The sequence below is a fragment of the Apus apus genome, chromosome 3 (assembly GCF_020740795.1).
Source record: "Apus apus isolate bApuApu2 chromosome 3, bApuApu2.pri.cur, whole genome shotgun sequence".
Lineage (NCBI taxonomy): Eukaryota > Metazoa > Chordata > Aves > Apodiformes > Apodidae > Apus > Apus apus.
Window position 1 is genome coordinate 62,082,874 of NC_067284.1, and position 13,955 is coordinate 62,096,828.

Here is a 13,955-nt window from a genome sequence, read left to right on the forward strand (position 1 = left end):
GCCCACAGGATGTCTTTTTGACCTCTGCCCCTTCGGTCTATTGTGTGCAAATAAGCTATCCAGAGCAGTGGGATGGAGCCCTGCAAGAGAAGTTGTGAGCACCAGCATGTGTGGTTTAAAATAGCCCCTGTATCCAGGCAGCAAGCTCTGCCTGCCTGATCCACCACTGTTCTGAACAATGAAACATGCTGATCTGAAAATCAGAGCTCCAGCAGGCCCAGGAAAATGGGGAGTGACCTACACAGCTGCCCAGAAGTTGTCAGGAGCTTCTGTGTCAGGACTGTCTCCATAGCAGCCCAAGACATGCCATCCCTGCAGTGAGCCAAACATGGACATGCCTCTAGGGAAGGAAACACATGGCAGCTCTCTTCCTCTCAGTGCCAGGCTGCTGCCTTTGTGGGTTTGTGATCCATGGGCTAGCAAAGGACAAGTGAGGCATGACATTCGTGGGGCTTGCTCCTTGCCTTCATCTCCTTGCTGCAATGGTTCATAGAGGACTTCATGTGGAGAGGGTTTTGTGCCTGCTCCTGAGAGGTTGTCTCAGTCAACACTCTTTTTGGCCTGCTGTGGTCATACTCTGCATTTCTCCCCCAGCAGGGGTGCAACCCAAGGCTGGTGTCAGGACCTGTGTTAGCCACAGCAGCGATGGGAAGCCGTTTGGGCACAGTGTGGATAGAAATGAATGGTGTCCAGCCTTTGTTGGCAGCATCCATGAGAGGTGGTTTGTCCATGTTGCCAGTGACCTTGGAAAACATGTGATGGTGGAGAATTGCTGTTTGCATTAGGGGGAAATGCAGCAGAGCTGTGTGATGATTTGGGATGTACAAGGCAGGGAGCTGCTGCCTCTGATCTCTCCTTCTCCATAGACAGGTCCTTCAGCTGCCAAAAATTTTGGTCACATCCTACTCAGGGATGTGTGATTGCTGAAACATCAGTCCTGCCCTGGCTCTCTGCTCACCAATCTCTCTCTCTTTTTTTTTTTCCTAGAAAGAGGATGGCACTGTGAACCGGGACTTCAAGAAGACACGGACAAAGGAACAAGTCATGGAGGCCTTCAGGGAGTTCACCAGAGGAAACCGCAATGTTGTGGTGAGTGGAGGAGGCTGGGGGAGCTGCCTGGAGAGGGCTGTTTCCACAGACCCTGGCCTCAGCTCATCAGCTCCCTGCCATGAGGAGCTGCAGCCCAAGAAACCTCTCTTACAAAAAGCATTAAAAATGGCAAAGACACCATCCTGATGCAGGAGTGAGGGGAGAGCAGCGGCTGTGAGGGGACACGTTTGCTAGGGCAGCACTGCTTGTGCCAGGACTGAGTCCGCTGAGGATGCCCAAAACCTGCTGTGGAGGCATAGCCATGCTCTGCCCCCTCATCCCTGGGGCTGATGGCAGCCTCTGAGCCCACTCTTTACCCCAGTAAATGATGGTGGGGACTCCTACCCCAGCACAGCATGGGTGTCCAAGGCATCCCCCTGCCCATGCCAGGCACCCTCCACACATGGGCAAGCAGCTGTTGGCATTGCCCAAGTTTCTTATTGTTGCCAGAAGAAGTAAGAGATGTAGCTGTAAAAAATTTACACCAACTGTGTCAAATATCCCATCTGACAAAGCACTTCCATCTTAAGATGTACCATATATAGCCTATAAACACAAGGCTCCAGCTGGGGTGGTCCTTGGCACTGCCTCCTTCAAACCAGTAGGTTCGCCTTGAGAAGAGTTACCCAGGGATTATCCCTGGATCTGAAAAGAAAGTTGTCTGGCTGCATTTTATCCCCAAAGAGTCTGGAGCACACTCACACCATCACACCCTGGCTCTGGGTGGGGCTTGTTGGCCAAACCATTGCAGTACAGCAACCCTCACATCTCCCTGTGCAGTCCAGTGTGAGAATTTGGGTATATTATAGTGCCCAGATACCTGCTGTGCATGTTCCTGTGCTTAATACTTCTGTCTAAACTTCAAAATCAAATTATTAAAAACCTCCCCTGAGAAAATTTAGTGCCTTCCAGCAGTTTGCAGGGATGCTTGAATGGACACATGGGTCATCCCCTGAGTGCTGATTGGTGTGAAAGCACTTCCACCTATGTTGCTGAATTTACAGAAGTGCTGATATGGAGTTATTACAGAAGTGTCTCATGACACTTGACTGACTGAGTGATAAAATGACAGATGAGGTGAAAGGCTGACCTATTAAAAAGAATGCAGGTGAGAGAAAAAAGCAGCCTGGCCATGCATGCACAGCAGTGGCTGCTGAATTAGCTCTTCCTCGAGAGCAGCACGGATACAGAAATCACAGGTTCAGCAAAAGCAAATGTGCTCACTAATATTTGGGAGCCAGAGGAACTCACAGGATGCCGTGGAGGTCAAAAGGATAAGTGGATCCCAAAAAAGAGGGGACACCCTCCCAGGGGACAGGTCTGTGGGACGATGCTGAATACAGGGTGGCTGAGGGACACCCCCAGCATCTCTCCATGCAAACATATGGAAAGGATGCCAGGAGGGGTCACTTTCCTGTCTGCCCCATGCATTAGTTTTTATTCAGGGTTCCTGCATCACTAATTTGCTTTATTTTTGTTTTTTGTGTTTTTTTTGTAATTGCAGAACAGTTACCTTAACCGGTTGAAGGGTATCCGTGCTACCTTGGAGACATCCCCATTCTTCAAGTGCCATGAGGTAATACTCATGTTTAGATAGATCTGCCTGGAAATGCAAACAGTTTAATCTCAGCTTGTCCAACGAGACAAGAGAAGCCAAAGTCAGAGGGTGTAAATTTCTACAATTTTGAATGTATTCTTATATTTTCATTTCCCTATTTATCCTAATACTTATCTGGAAATACAGCTGATGACTGATAGAAAGTTAATGAATCATGGGTTCAAATCTACTGAAAACCAGGATTGATACAGATTAAAAGTGATCTAGAAGGAATTTAGACTGCTGATGGGTTTATGACTGGGAAAAATTCTTTGTGTAACAGTATATGGGTTTTCTGGAAGGAAATGCCTGTCTGAATGCACATCAGGTATCACTTGGCAGCCACTTCCTCCATGTGATCAGACAAGGCTTTGAATTAGCTGTACATTGCAGATCATGCCAAAGGTGCCTTTGATGAGCTGGCTGGGACACCATAGTCAGGACTCTTCCCATAGAAGGACTTTCCTCCAGCATTTTCTACAGTGAAAATTCAGTTCTGGTGGGAAAACAAAAAGGAAGCATGACATTTTTTGGCTGTTTCATTGGGAACTGGGATGCTCCACAATTTAATGAAACCATTGCATTGATTTAGCATCATTAAAGAGTATTTGCTATTGCACCTACTTAATAAAACATGAGAGCATGTGTCCTTGGCACGTGTTTTCTATGGACAGAAGAGCCTCATAGGACCCCCTGACTCAGAGGGAGCAGGAGCCACAGCTTTCAGAGCCCACAGTCCCTCAGACAGAGCTATGTGAGCCACCTTAACTCTGCCCACAAACAGCAGGTCATGCTGGGAGCTGGAGAGAGATGGGGTTATGCTTGATGACAGGTCTGTAAGGCAATTAGAAGGGACATGTCAAAACTGAGGGTTTCAGATCAGTTCAACACGGGAAACAAAATGCTCCCTGAAACCAAATGCCAGTTTCAACTGAAAACACAAAAACAAAACAGCCTTTCAAGGGGGTTTTAAAAGGAGTTTCCAACCCTTAAAAATTAAAAAAGCAGCAGCTTTGACTTTCTGTCCCACTTTGAGATTAAGCACAGCAGAAGGTCTGCCAAGCTCTGTGTGTCTCTCCACGGGACCCTCACTAGGCGGGGCTCCTCCAAGGAGCTGTAGGAGAATCCAGCAACCCAGGACCGGAAAGTAAAGAACATCAGCAAAAGACTCCTCCTTATAGTTAAAATGCTCTGGCCTGGCCAAGAGAAAGCTATAAGAGCTTAGAAGGAGAAGAGCTAAAGATAAACATTTATGGGAAGTAATACATATCTCTGGACCTGGACGTTTTCCCAATGCGCTGACGGAGGAAGTCTCCTCAAAAATGTCAATCCATAATAGGTTTTGCAAACAGAACATGCTTCCCATTTAAAAACCTCATCTAAAGGCAAACCTCATACTAAACCTTGTTGATTTGCATGGGAGACTCCCTGTAACCTTTAGTGCTGCCATTTGAAGGGCTGACACCAGCTGGATGCCTCTAGGGCCATGCTCCTCCATGTATCTGCACAGCTTGTGAGGCACTCCTCGCTCTCAGCACGTCCTGTCTGCTAATAGCTATTGCAATCTGGTCACCACAGTCCCTATTTGTCCTGTCGGGGCAAGTGAGTTTGTAATCCACCAATTCATGCACATGGGACATGATTTGGAAAGTAATCATCATTTGGGATGGCTCTCAAGCTTGGTCATCAGTGTTTTTCTGTAGTACCACCGGTTAAAATCTGCCGACCGGAGGAGCACATTCAGCAAAAGGTCTTGTTTTGCTGCAACAGGCGTTGAGACTGCAGCTATCAGAGACAATGTGCTTTACCTTCCCAGATGCATCCATTGCCTTGCCCAGGCCAATACTTGATATAGGATTTTCCCAAAGGCCTATTAGGATATGAAGGAGCCCTTCAAAGCAGATGCATCCGAGTGAACTCATGGAAAAGGAAATTCATGTACATGCTCCTCTGTAACTTGCATCCCCAGAGCACTGTGAGGGCTAGGAGGATATCCTAGGGGTAAGCAGGATGCAGTTGGGCAGTGTTTCAGGCAGGGGACAGACCATTGCAAGTAACTTGTATTTTGAGTGTACCCATCTCTGTGGTTATGTCTGCAGGGCTGGTGAGTGTGAATAGCACAAGCCAGTCACAAAGAACCAACCTTGGAAAAAAATCCCCATCTGAAGGCTGGGTTAATTAATCTCATTTCTTCCCCAGTGACCTTGACTCAGTTTCCAAAATGGCATCTCTGTCTTTCACACCCATGTTTTCCTGATCCTCTCCTGCCAAGAGCTGGGATTTGTATAAGTAAATCAGCTTGTCTGAACTTGCATGTGCAAACACAGCCAGCAACACACAGAACTTGGTTTAGCTCATGCAGAATCTCAGCATCATTTCATGCAAATGCAGCCTAAGATAAGGTGTCTGAAAGGCTTGAAGCTGGCTGAGAATGAGCAGCAGAGAACCACTAACAGGTCTCTCCTCTCTACAGGTAATCGGGAGCTCCCTCCTATTCATTCATGACAAGAGGGAACAGGCCAAAGTCTGGATGATCGACTTTGGGAAAACTACCCCACTGCCAGAGGGACAAGTTCTCCAGCACAACGTGCCCTGGGTGGAAGGGAACAGAGAGGATGGCTACCTCTGGGGGCTGGACAACCTCATTCAGATCCTGACAGAGTTGTCCCAGAATGAAGACTTGCACTAAAGCCGCACGTCCGACTCTGCCACTACCCCCAGCCTGTCCCGACTGACTCTTCTGAACTGCACTACAAGACACTTTCCAGCCCTCGCCCTTCCCGTTTGAAAGCTATACTCTTCCTATTTAATATGGTTTTGTTGGGGTTTTTTAGGTTGTCTTTTGTTTTCCCTCCCCATAAATAGAGAGCTAACCTGCCAGAACAAAAGCTGAACTTGAAACCTTGGTTTTGCAGAGTTGGTGAGAGCACACAGCCAGGAGCAGCCCAATGGGTTGCTTAGGCAAGCATATACTTTGCCTGTTACACTTTTGTCTCTTATGCTGCCTGATTTTGATAAAGCCTTTAGACGAAGGAGCCTCTCCCTTCATTGGCATCAGTAGCTGTATCCCAAAAATGCTCAGTGGCCAAGCCCAAGGCCCTTTGGCTGGGGTGGGAGCCCTTTAATTGTCTTTACCAGCACCTTTCAGCCTAGGGAACTGGCTGTACCAAATCCTTAAATGATGCTAGAAGGGCAGATTTGGCTTTTTCTTTGTGTTCAAGACATCCCATAGAGGTTGCTTAGTTACTATCAGGTGGCACCGGGTATCGAGGGTTTCCCTCCTGCTGCGGGGCCATGTGGTTGGGCACAGGCCATGGCTAAGTGCTTCCCACCTGCCTCCCCCACGCTGGGTGCACTGGTATGGTGAGTAATAGTTCAAACTCCTCTCTAGAGACCCAGTTTCCCTGCTAGGAGCTGCTTACAGCCATCCTTAGCTGGGGTCTCCAGCCCTCCACAGGGAATTAAGACTTTGGGTAGGGCTGAGGGAGAGAAAAACAGCTTATAAGAGACTACTATGATGTAGCCATCCTGGTTGCTTAGTCTTGTTTGGCAGTAGCCAAGCACATATGTAGGGGTAGTGCTGTGAATACCTGCACTTGGCCCAGAATGATTCTCCCACCTGGAGCATGCATGTAATTTTTATCAATGGCAGGTGAAGGGTTACAACAGCAAAGCAGCTTTCAAGGTGGCTGGGTTAGTAGTCTTTGACGAAGCAGAGTTGAGGTCAGGCATCCCTGTGCCTTCCCTTTTTTTCACCGCAGAGCTGACTGACTCTGCTGCTACTCATTGGCGCCGGCATCCCAGCCTGCTCCAGCTGCAAGTTTAGCCTCTGCACTCCTGCTCCCTCAAGAACACCCAGTTCCCTATTTAGGGTGGAGGCTATTTTTTAACTTCCTGGAACATTTGAATGAAATGGCTTGCTTCTGGCAGAGCTGGTGCACTAAAGGTCAGCAGTTGAAAGGCTGGTGGGGAGGCTGCAGGGCAGGGTGGCAAGTCCCTCACATTGAGGACAGAAGGAGCATGCAAGTGCTAGAGGCAGTGCAGGAGCTTGGCAGCCACAGATCCCTCACCCACCCCATCCCCAAACCCCTCATCACATCTCGCCCGCCTCTGCCATCATTTGGTGGGTCCAGCATCCTCGGTGGGGGAGGCCTTCTCCTGGCAGCAATAAGGAGGAGTTTGCCATTGAGCTGTCTGCAGCCATGCTCCAGCCTCTTTCCTGAGGATTGAAGTCTCCCAAAATTTTTCTCTGTTCATATCTCACCAGACAGATGTCATTAACTCATCCGATGCCATTATACGTGGTTGCACTGTATTAGCTCTTTGCCAAGCTTTCTAGAATAGTCCATGTGGAAGTGCCTTAATAGACTTGCCTCTGTTCCATTAGTGTAGTGGAAAAGGTTGGGTTATTTTTGTTATATTTATTTTGATCCCATTTTAATTGCACAAAACACTAAAACTTAATGCATGAAGTCCCTCTCTTTTTTTTTTAGTATGTTTTTAGTTTTTAAACCATCCCTTTTCCAGCTTTGGAGAAAGGGTATGAACAGATATGCATAGGTATGTACCAGTTATTGCTGTACTTTAGCTTCGAGCTGCTTTTATATATGTATGTTATTTTTTAAGCCTGTTTATAAACCAGATTCCTTGCTTCATGGCTTCAGAAGAAGCAGATTGTTCCTCTTGGATGTCTTACGCCTTTGTGGAGGCTGGAATGGTTGCTGAGGGATTTTCCCCGCTCCCACCTTGATCATTGGTTAATAGAGAAAAATCCAAACCGGTCTGAAACACCAACGCACAGTGCCTGTAAAAAAATTCTGTAACTTTGCAAATAAAGGCATATGGGAAGCATTTGCCTGGTGTACGGTCCATGTCTGCCCCTGCATAGCTTGCAGCAGCCTGGGTGTCCATGTCCATTTTGATTTTTTAGGGGGTCAGGTTCCAGCTTTGGTTACACACCAAGAGCAGTGCTGTGTGAAAGCAAGAATAGAGAAGGACCCTGTGCTGGGGACAGATCCTGACAAACGGGAGCTGGCTTTGCAGAGAGCAGGGCAGGGTGAGAGCAGAGCTGGGGCTCTGGGCTGCATAGGGGGCACCCCCAGAAGGGACCCAAGCTCCTCCATCCCCCCTTCTGCAGGGAAGCCCACCAAAGGCAACTCCACACCAGGAATTTTTTTTTTTGTTTTTATGTTTCTCCTGAGCACTATGTTGCTGCTCCCACTTGAGCAGTTTCCGAGTGCCACCCTGCGATTTCTGTGCTCAAGGATATCAAAGCACCTGGGGCATCAGAGCTGTCTGATGCAGCCACACCCTTCCCCTGCTCATCTCCCTCTCAGCCACACCACAGGCAGTTTGAGAGTGAGCTCTTGGGTCCAAAGGCCACCAAAAAAACCCCATTGAAGGAGAAATCAGGTTGTAGGGTCTGAAGGCAGCTCCAGTCACTCCTGGTTGTTTGTACAAGTACAGGACAGCAGATGCCTGTCCCAGGATAGCATCCTGCAGCATCATAACTAACAGCCAATGTTTCACTTATAGCTCCAGTTCCTGGGGATCACTGAGAGTCTCATCCCTACATGAATCCTCTTCCTACCTGTGCAGGAAAACAAAAACTTCCCAAACTTACCCGGCTCTACCCTAAAATGCAAAACTAGAACATAAAGAATAAGAATCTCAACTAGACAGCATCTGTGGGGAGGCTTAGCAGCCTAGGACCACAAAGATTATCCAGAGGGCTGGAGCCCCTCTTTTATGACAACAGGCTAAGAAAGTTGGGGTTTTTCAGCCTGGAGAAGAGAAGGCTCTCAGGAGGTCTTCCAGTTCCTGAAGGGGCTACAACAAAGCTAGGGAGGGACTTTTTACAAGGACATAGAATGATAGGATGAGGGGGAATGGCTTCAAACTGGAGAGGCTAGGTTTAGGTTAGACATTAGGAAGAAATTCTTCACTATGAGCGTGGTGTGGCACTGGATCAGATTGCCCAGGGAAGTTGTGGCTGCCCCTTTCCTGCAAGTGTTCAAGGCCGGGTTGGATGCGGCTTTGAGCAACCCTCTCCATGCAGGGGGATTAAAACTAGGTGATCTTTGAAATCTCTTCCCATCCAAACCATTCTATGATCTGCCCCAGCAACTCTGGCTGACAGCTGCAGGGTCCTGCTGGTTTGGGCAGAGAGGGCGGAGGTTGGGGGTAGTGTCTGGGTACCCTCCAGGTTTCGGTGGGGACGGTTCATGTTGAGTTTTAACCCCTAAACCGACTTATGCTCAGGCTGCTCCTTTCCTCCGTATTTTAATAAACTTGCCCTGCTCGTCTCGCCGATCACCGCCTCCCCTCGCGGCGACCCCGCGTGGGGTGGGAGCTGTCTCCTGGCAGCGGCGGGGCCGGGCCCCGACTCCCTGGCGCTGCCCTGGCAGGCTGAGAGGTGGCAGTGCTCCCTCTCTCGGCGGCCGGCTGCAGCCTGAGACGGGGACAGAGGAGCAGGAAATCCAACCCGGGCTTCCCCGGACGGGTCCTGCAGGAGAGGGGTGCGTTTCCCCGCGGGAGGGGTGCCAGCGCAGCGACCATCCCGGGGGCTGTTCGGGATGCTCTCCCCGTCCCTGCCTGCTCCCTGGCCGTCACTTGTCTGGGATTTGCCCCCACGCTCGGCAGTTTTGGGACTTGTCCTCTGTCGAGGTTTCCACTAGGAGCTGGGGGGCAGAGGGTAATTAAAATTACTTCAACCTCTTCTCACCAAGTGGCTCCATCCAGGATCCCCACTGGAGCAGGGGGCTGAAGAGCATCATGTTGCCCTTAGCCTATTTCTGAGTAGAGACATATATTTCTGGGAAGGAGAGACTGGGAAAGCATGTCTGCCCTCTCCGTGCTTGGCCCTCTGCCAGCACCCTGTCCCCCTGAAGGACAGCCCCTGCCACCCTGATGGCCAGCTTTCTGGCTTGTAGTCCCTTGTCTCATTTGGGTCTGAGCTTTGGTCTCTTCCCCAGCTTTAAAAAAAACCCAACAAACATTTCGTTTTTGTTATTGTGAAGTGTAAAAAATAAAATAAAGAAAAAAGGTGCTGCACATAGGGAAAGTGGGCATGGCACTGCTGTAGTATGTGTTGGTTTGGTTTTTGTTTTTCCCACATGGTTTTAAGTCCATGAACATAGACACACTCCCACAAGCAGCACAAGATGCCCACCCAGAGGTTTTAGGGATCAGCCCCATCATGGCCAGGGTCCTGGTCCACATATCCACACTGTGGGGCTGGGAACACAGAGCTGCCATGTCCTGTGTCCTGTCCCCTGACCCACCACAAGTGAGGCACTAAAGCACAGCAAAGAAGCCTTCATGTGAGGAAGCTCTGAAAGATGTCCCAGGGGCTGGTGTTGCTTTTATACTGACAGGCTTTCCCTCCCCTCTGTAAGCTGTGCTTCCACCCCGGAGCAGCCAGATAGCACAGGAGAGCTGCTGCTGAGGCTGCTATGAACAGAAATACTGCGGAGGAGGCTCCCGAGTAAATTCCACTCAGAACAGCACTGGAGGAGACTGTGGCAAATGTAAGTCTGGGGCCTCAGCAGCTCATTCTGCTGCTGGGGCTGATGATTTCTGGGACTTTATATCTTCTGCCATTTGTCCAGTGTATATTAATAATGTCAGTTCTGGAGGACTGGGGGTCAGCTTCCTCCCCTCTCTCTATTACCAGTGTGTTAAAACACACTTTCCCTAATGCAAAAATCTTACACTTGAAACCACCAAAGAAGCATGAATGGCAACAGAGGCACAAAATTATTTACTCAAACTGCTGACCAGAGCCAGAAAGCAAAAAGCAAATACTTGGATTTCTAACAACTGCCACCCCTGTCAGGAAGTGCTTTTGCTCCAAGAGATTTTATATGCTGCTTTACCTAATAAGAGTCCTGCAGGGACACACACAAACAGCTACCTCTATTGCAAAGATGGGCTTTGGGTTGGATAAGGGAATGAAAGAAGGAAAAGCAACACAAGTCTGTAGAAGCAAAGCAGAGAGATACTACAGATGTGATTCCCTGTTGTAAAGGATCCGCAGCTAAAAAATTTTGCCAGCTGCAGTGCTGTCAGTGCAGTATTATTTGCAAGTGCTAAATTCACATTTCATTCTTTTTTATGCCTCCAAAAGAGTGAGGGGGAGAAGGTACCTGTGGGAAGGGTGCTGCAGGCTGCTAACACCATGTGAAGGCAGGCAGCCCCTTGCAATGATTTGCCATAGCTTCAGGTACAGCACCTGCCCATCTCTGCTGGAAACTGGCACTAGTAAAATCCCTCCTGTGCCTGCTCAGAGGAGCAGTGGGGTGCAGGGATACCTGATCTTACTTGGTGATATCCAGACAGTGAGCAGCAGTGTCAGCAGAGCAGGTTATAGTATGCTGAGCACAGAGCCTGCCAGGGCCCTCATGTGATGTCTCTGCAGGGTTGACCGCTGCTGGCCACTACTGCTGCCCCCACTGGTTTCTGCCCAAATGCTGCCCAGGCTGGCTGCTCAGTGGTGGCAGGCCTCTGAATAAACAGAATTTAAGCCTGGAATTTGGTGCTTATCTGGCTGGCCTGAGACCAAGGCTCACCCCTTAAAAACCTGTGACCATCTGTTATGTCACTAGCAGCCAGGTTGCCTGGTTGCACTTGCTTACCACAACCCCTTATCTCCTGTGGATGACCTGCCCTGGAGGGTTTGGGATAGGAGAGAGCAGACCTGAGGAACCAAGTTGATCAAGGCAAGGACACATGGCAGCCAGGACCAGCAGAAACAGCCTTTTTCTAAAATTAGACCTCCAGGATATTTGTTTCATAGAAGAATTTTTCCAATTGGGGAAGAAGCAGAAGAGGCCTTGGAGCAGTCTTTGCCTTTAATTCCGCTATCTCTTGAGCTGAAGCAGCTCAGTGTTTAAAATATTGTTTGGCATAGTGTGTGGTGGTGAAAAAAGATCCAGATTGTATTGGTTTTTATGTAGCAGCAAGCTGCTCTGTGTCAGCCAGCCATTGCCACCGTCCAGGCTACTGGCTGGAGCCAGAGCTTGTCATGCCAAGGACTAGTGAAGAAATCTCTGCTGGCACCAGCACTGCCTGCAGGCTCCTGCTGCAGGGGGTTGGGAGGAGCTGTGCTGTGAAGGCACCTGTGCAGGTTCTGCTCTTGCATTGTTGGGAATGGGCCAGTTTGCACCTGAAATCAGGGTGAGATGTGTATGGTGGCCATGTGCCTTCCCTGGGGCTGCATGGCATGGAGGAGGTGGCTGGCCTGGTGCTGATCTGCCCAGGGATGCAATGTGGGGCTTGGAGCAGAGCAGTCATGGGCTTTGGCCATGTCCTGGGGCTGAAGTCAGGAGTGGTTTTGTTCTGGCTTCTGCACACCCACAGGATGCTGAAGAAGAGCAGAGCAGGACTGTGTTGGGCATCTCTAGCTCTTCAGGGTCTCGAGGTTTGCCAGCTGCGGTCTCCTGGCAAGGGCCAGTGTTTTGTGGGGTAAGTGCCCCAGAAACCCACTGGTCATCCCATTCTCTGGGTTTCTGGGTGATGGCGTTGTCTGGCTTCAAGGCTGCTCTCAGAATGAGGATTTTGGTGTCTGCTCTAGCAGAGCTGGTATTGCTGCCCATTTGAGGAGCCAGCAGAAGCTGCAGGGTGTCCGCATCACCTCTTGCCCTTCTGCCTCTTTTAACCTCCCAGATTTCTGCCTCCTAATGCCAGAGCACTCCCTGGGACATGGGTGTCAGCAGCCTGCAGAGCTGAAAAACTGCTGAAGATGCTTGTTCCTCTGGGTGAGAGAAAGACCCATTTTCGTGACAATGCTTGGATGACGATAAGGCATGGGGAGTTTTCCCATTGGTTATGTGTCTTCACTAAACTCCACACTATAATGAAAGTTTATACTTTCATTTGTGTGATTTTTTTTGTTATTATTTTTTCTGTCTTCTGAAAAGTTTGCATTAACAGGGCTTTGGAGAAATCTCTTCAAGATAATTATCCCAGGTCTCTCTAGTTGATTTGCAATGTGATGGTGTGTCTGCACTGGTGTATTGATAGTATCATAATACTATGTACCAGTTTTCATCCTGAAGCTCTTCACATGCTGAGGGGCAAAGCCTAAATAGAAATATGTGGCAAATGAAATGGAGCTTTCTGCTTCACCTACCAGATCATTTGTAGCCATGGGGTGCGAGCCTTCTTCACTGGCCTTGCACTAAATCTGAGCTTGTCTCCCTAAGTTCTGTTGAAGGCCCCCAGGCTGGATCTGCCACCCTGTTCGCCCTGCCTCATGGCTTGGAAGGGCCGTCCTGTGCTGCTCTGTTACCAAGGCTGGTCCCCGGTGGGCTCACTGCTTCTGATGCTCTTGCTGCAGCTGATTGTCTTGCCAAGCTGCAAGCAGCAGTCTGTGTCCTTCCCCCACCCCTGTTCTTCTGATTATGACCAGGTGCATGGAGCTGTCCCCACAGCCTGGCAGAGGGGTGTCAATTCCTCTGCGGGTTGTTACCCCCTGCGGCCGGGTCCTGCAGGACTCACCCTGCTCAGGTGGCTCCCTGATGGTCTGTGCTGGGCACCGCTCACAAGGGTGGATGAAGCAGGATCCATGCTGTCACCTTCCTGAGGGCTATGACCCCCAGCCTCACTGCCTGGGTGCTCTCTCCCATTTCTGCAGCGCCACACTTGGCATGGGTGTATTGCTGCTCCTCCTGCATGAGCCCATGCAAACAGGAGGAGAATTGCGTTGTGCTGGCAATTCAGAGACACGGATAAGCACACTTTAATACCTCAAGCTCTATCTCCAAACAACTCTCCTTGTGTTTGGGGCTGTGCAGGGCAAGTATTGTGGGCACAGTTTATCTGCCTGAGGGCAAGAAGGCTCTGCAGAGGTATCTGAACAGGCTGGATCTATGGGCCAAGGCCAATTTTATGAGGCTCAACAAGGCCAAGTGCTGGGTCCTGCACCTGTGTCTCAGCAACCCTATGCAGTGCTACAGGCTTGGGGAAGAGCTGCAGGAGAACTGCCAGGTAGAAAAGGACCTGGGGGTGTTGGTCAACAGCCAGCTGAATATGAGCTAGCAGTGTGCCCAAGTGGCCGAGAAGGCCAACAGCATCCTAGCTTGTGTCAGAAATAGTGTGGCCAGCAGGAGCAGGGAAGTGATTGTCCCTCTTGTATTCAGCACTGGTGAGGCCAAACCTCAAGTACTGTATGCAGTTCTAGGCCCCCCACTACAAGAAGGACATTGAGGTGTTGGAGTGTGTCCACAGAAGAGCAACAAAGCTGGTGAAGGGTCTGGAGCAGAAGTCT

The 13,955-nt window shown here is 49.6% G+C and overlaps 2 protein-coding genes across 5 annotated transcripts in view; one reads left to right on the forward strand and one right to left on the reverse strand.

Annotated features, from left to right (window-relative positions):
* ITPKB (inositol-trisphosphate 3-kinase B) overlaps nucleotides 1–7,539 on the forward strand; it is a 104,682-nt gene extending 97,143 nt beyond the window's left edge. For all 3 annotated transcript variants that reach the window (XM_051616150.1, XM_051616152.1, XM_051616153.1), the window contains 3 exons: nucleotides 988–1,089; nucleotides 2,594–2,665; nucleotides 5,160–7,539. In XM_051616150.1, coding sequence (XP_051472110.1) covers nucleotides 988–1,089; nucleotides 2,594–2,665; nucleotides 5,160–5,375 — 390 coding nt within the window. In that variant the 3' untranslated portion in view covers nucleotides 5,376–7,539. The remainder of the gene's footprint in view (nucleotides 1–987; nucleotides 1,090–2,593; nucleotides 2,666–5,159) is intronic.
* The window catches only part of STUM (stum, mechanosensory transduction mediator homolog), a 135,882-nt gene that overhangs the window by 73,828 nt on the left and 48,099 nt on the right, over nucleotides 1–13,955 (reverse strand). The gene's annotated exons all lie outside the window — the stretch shown is intronic.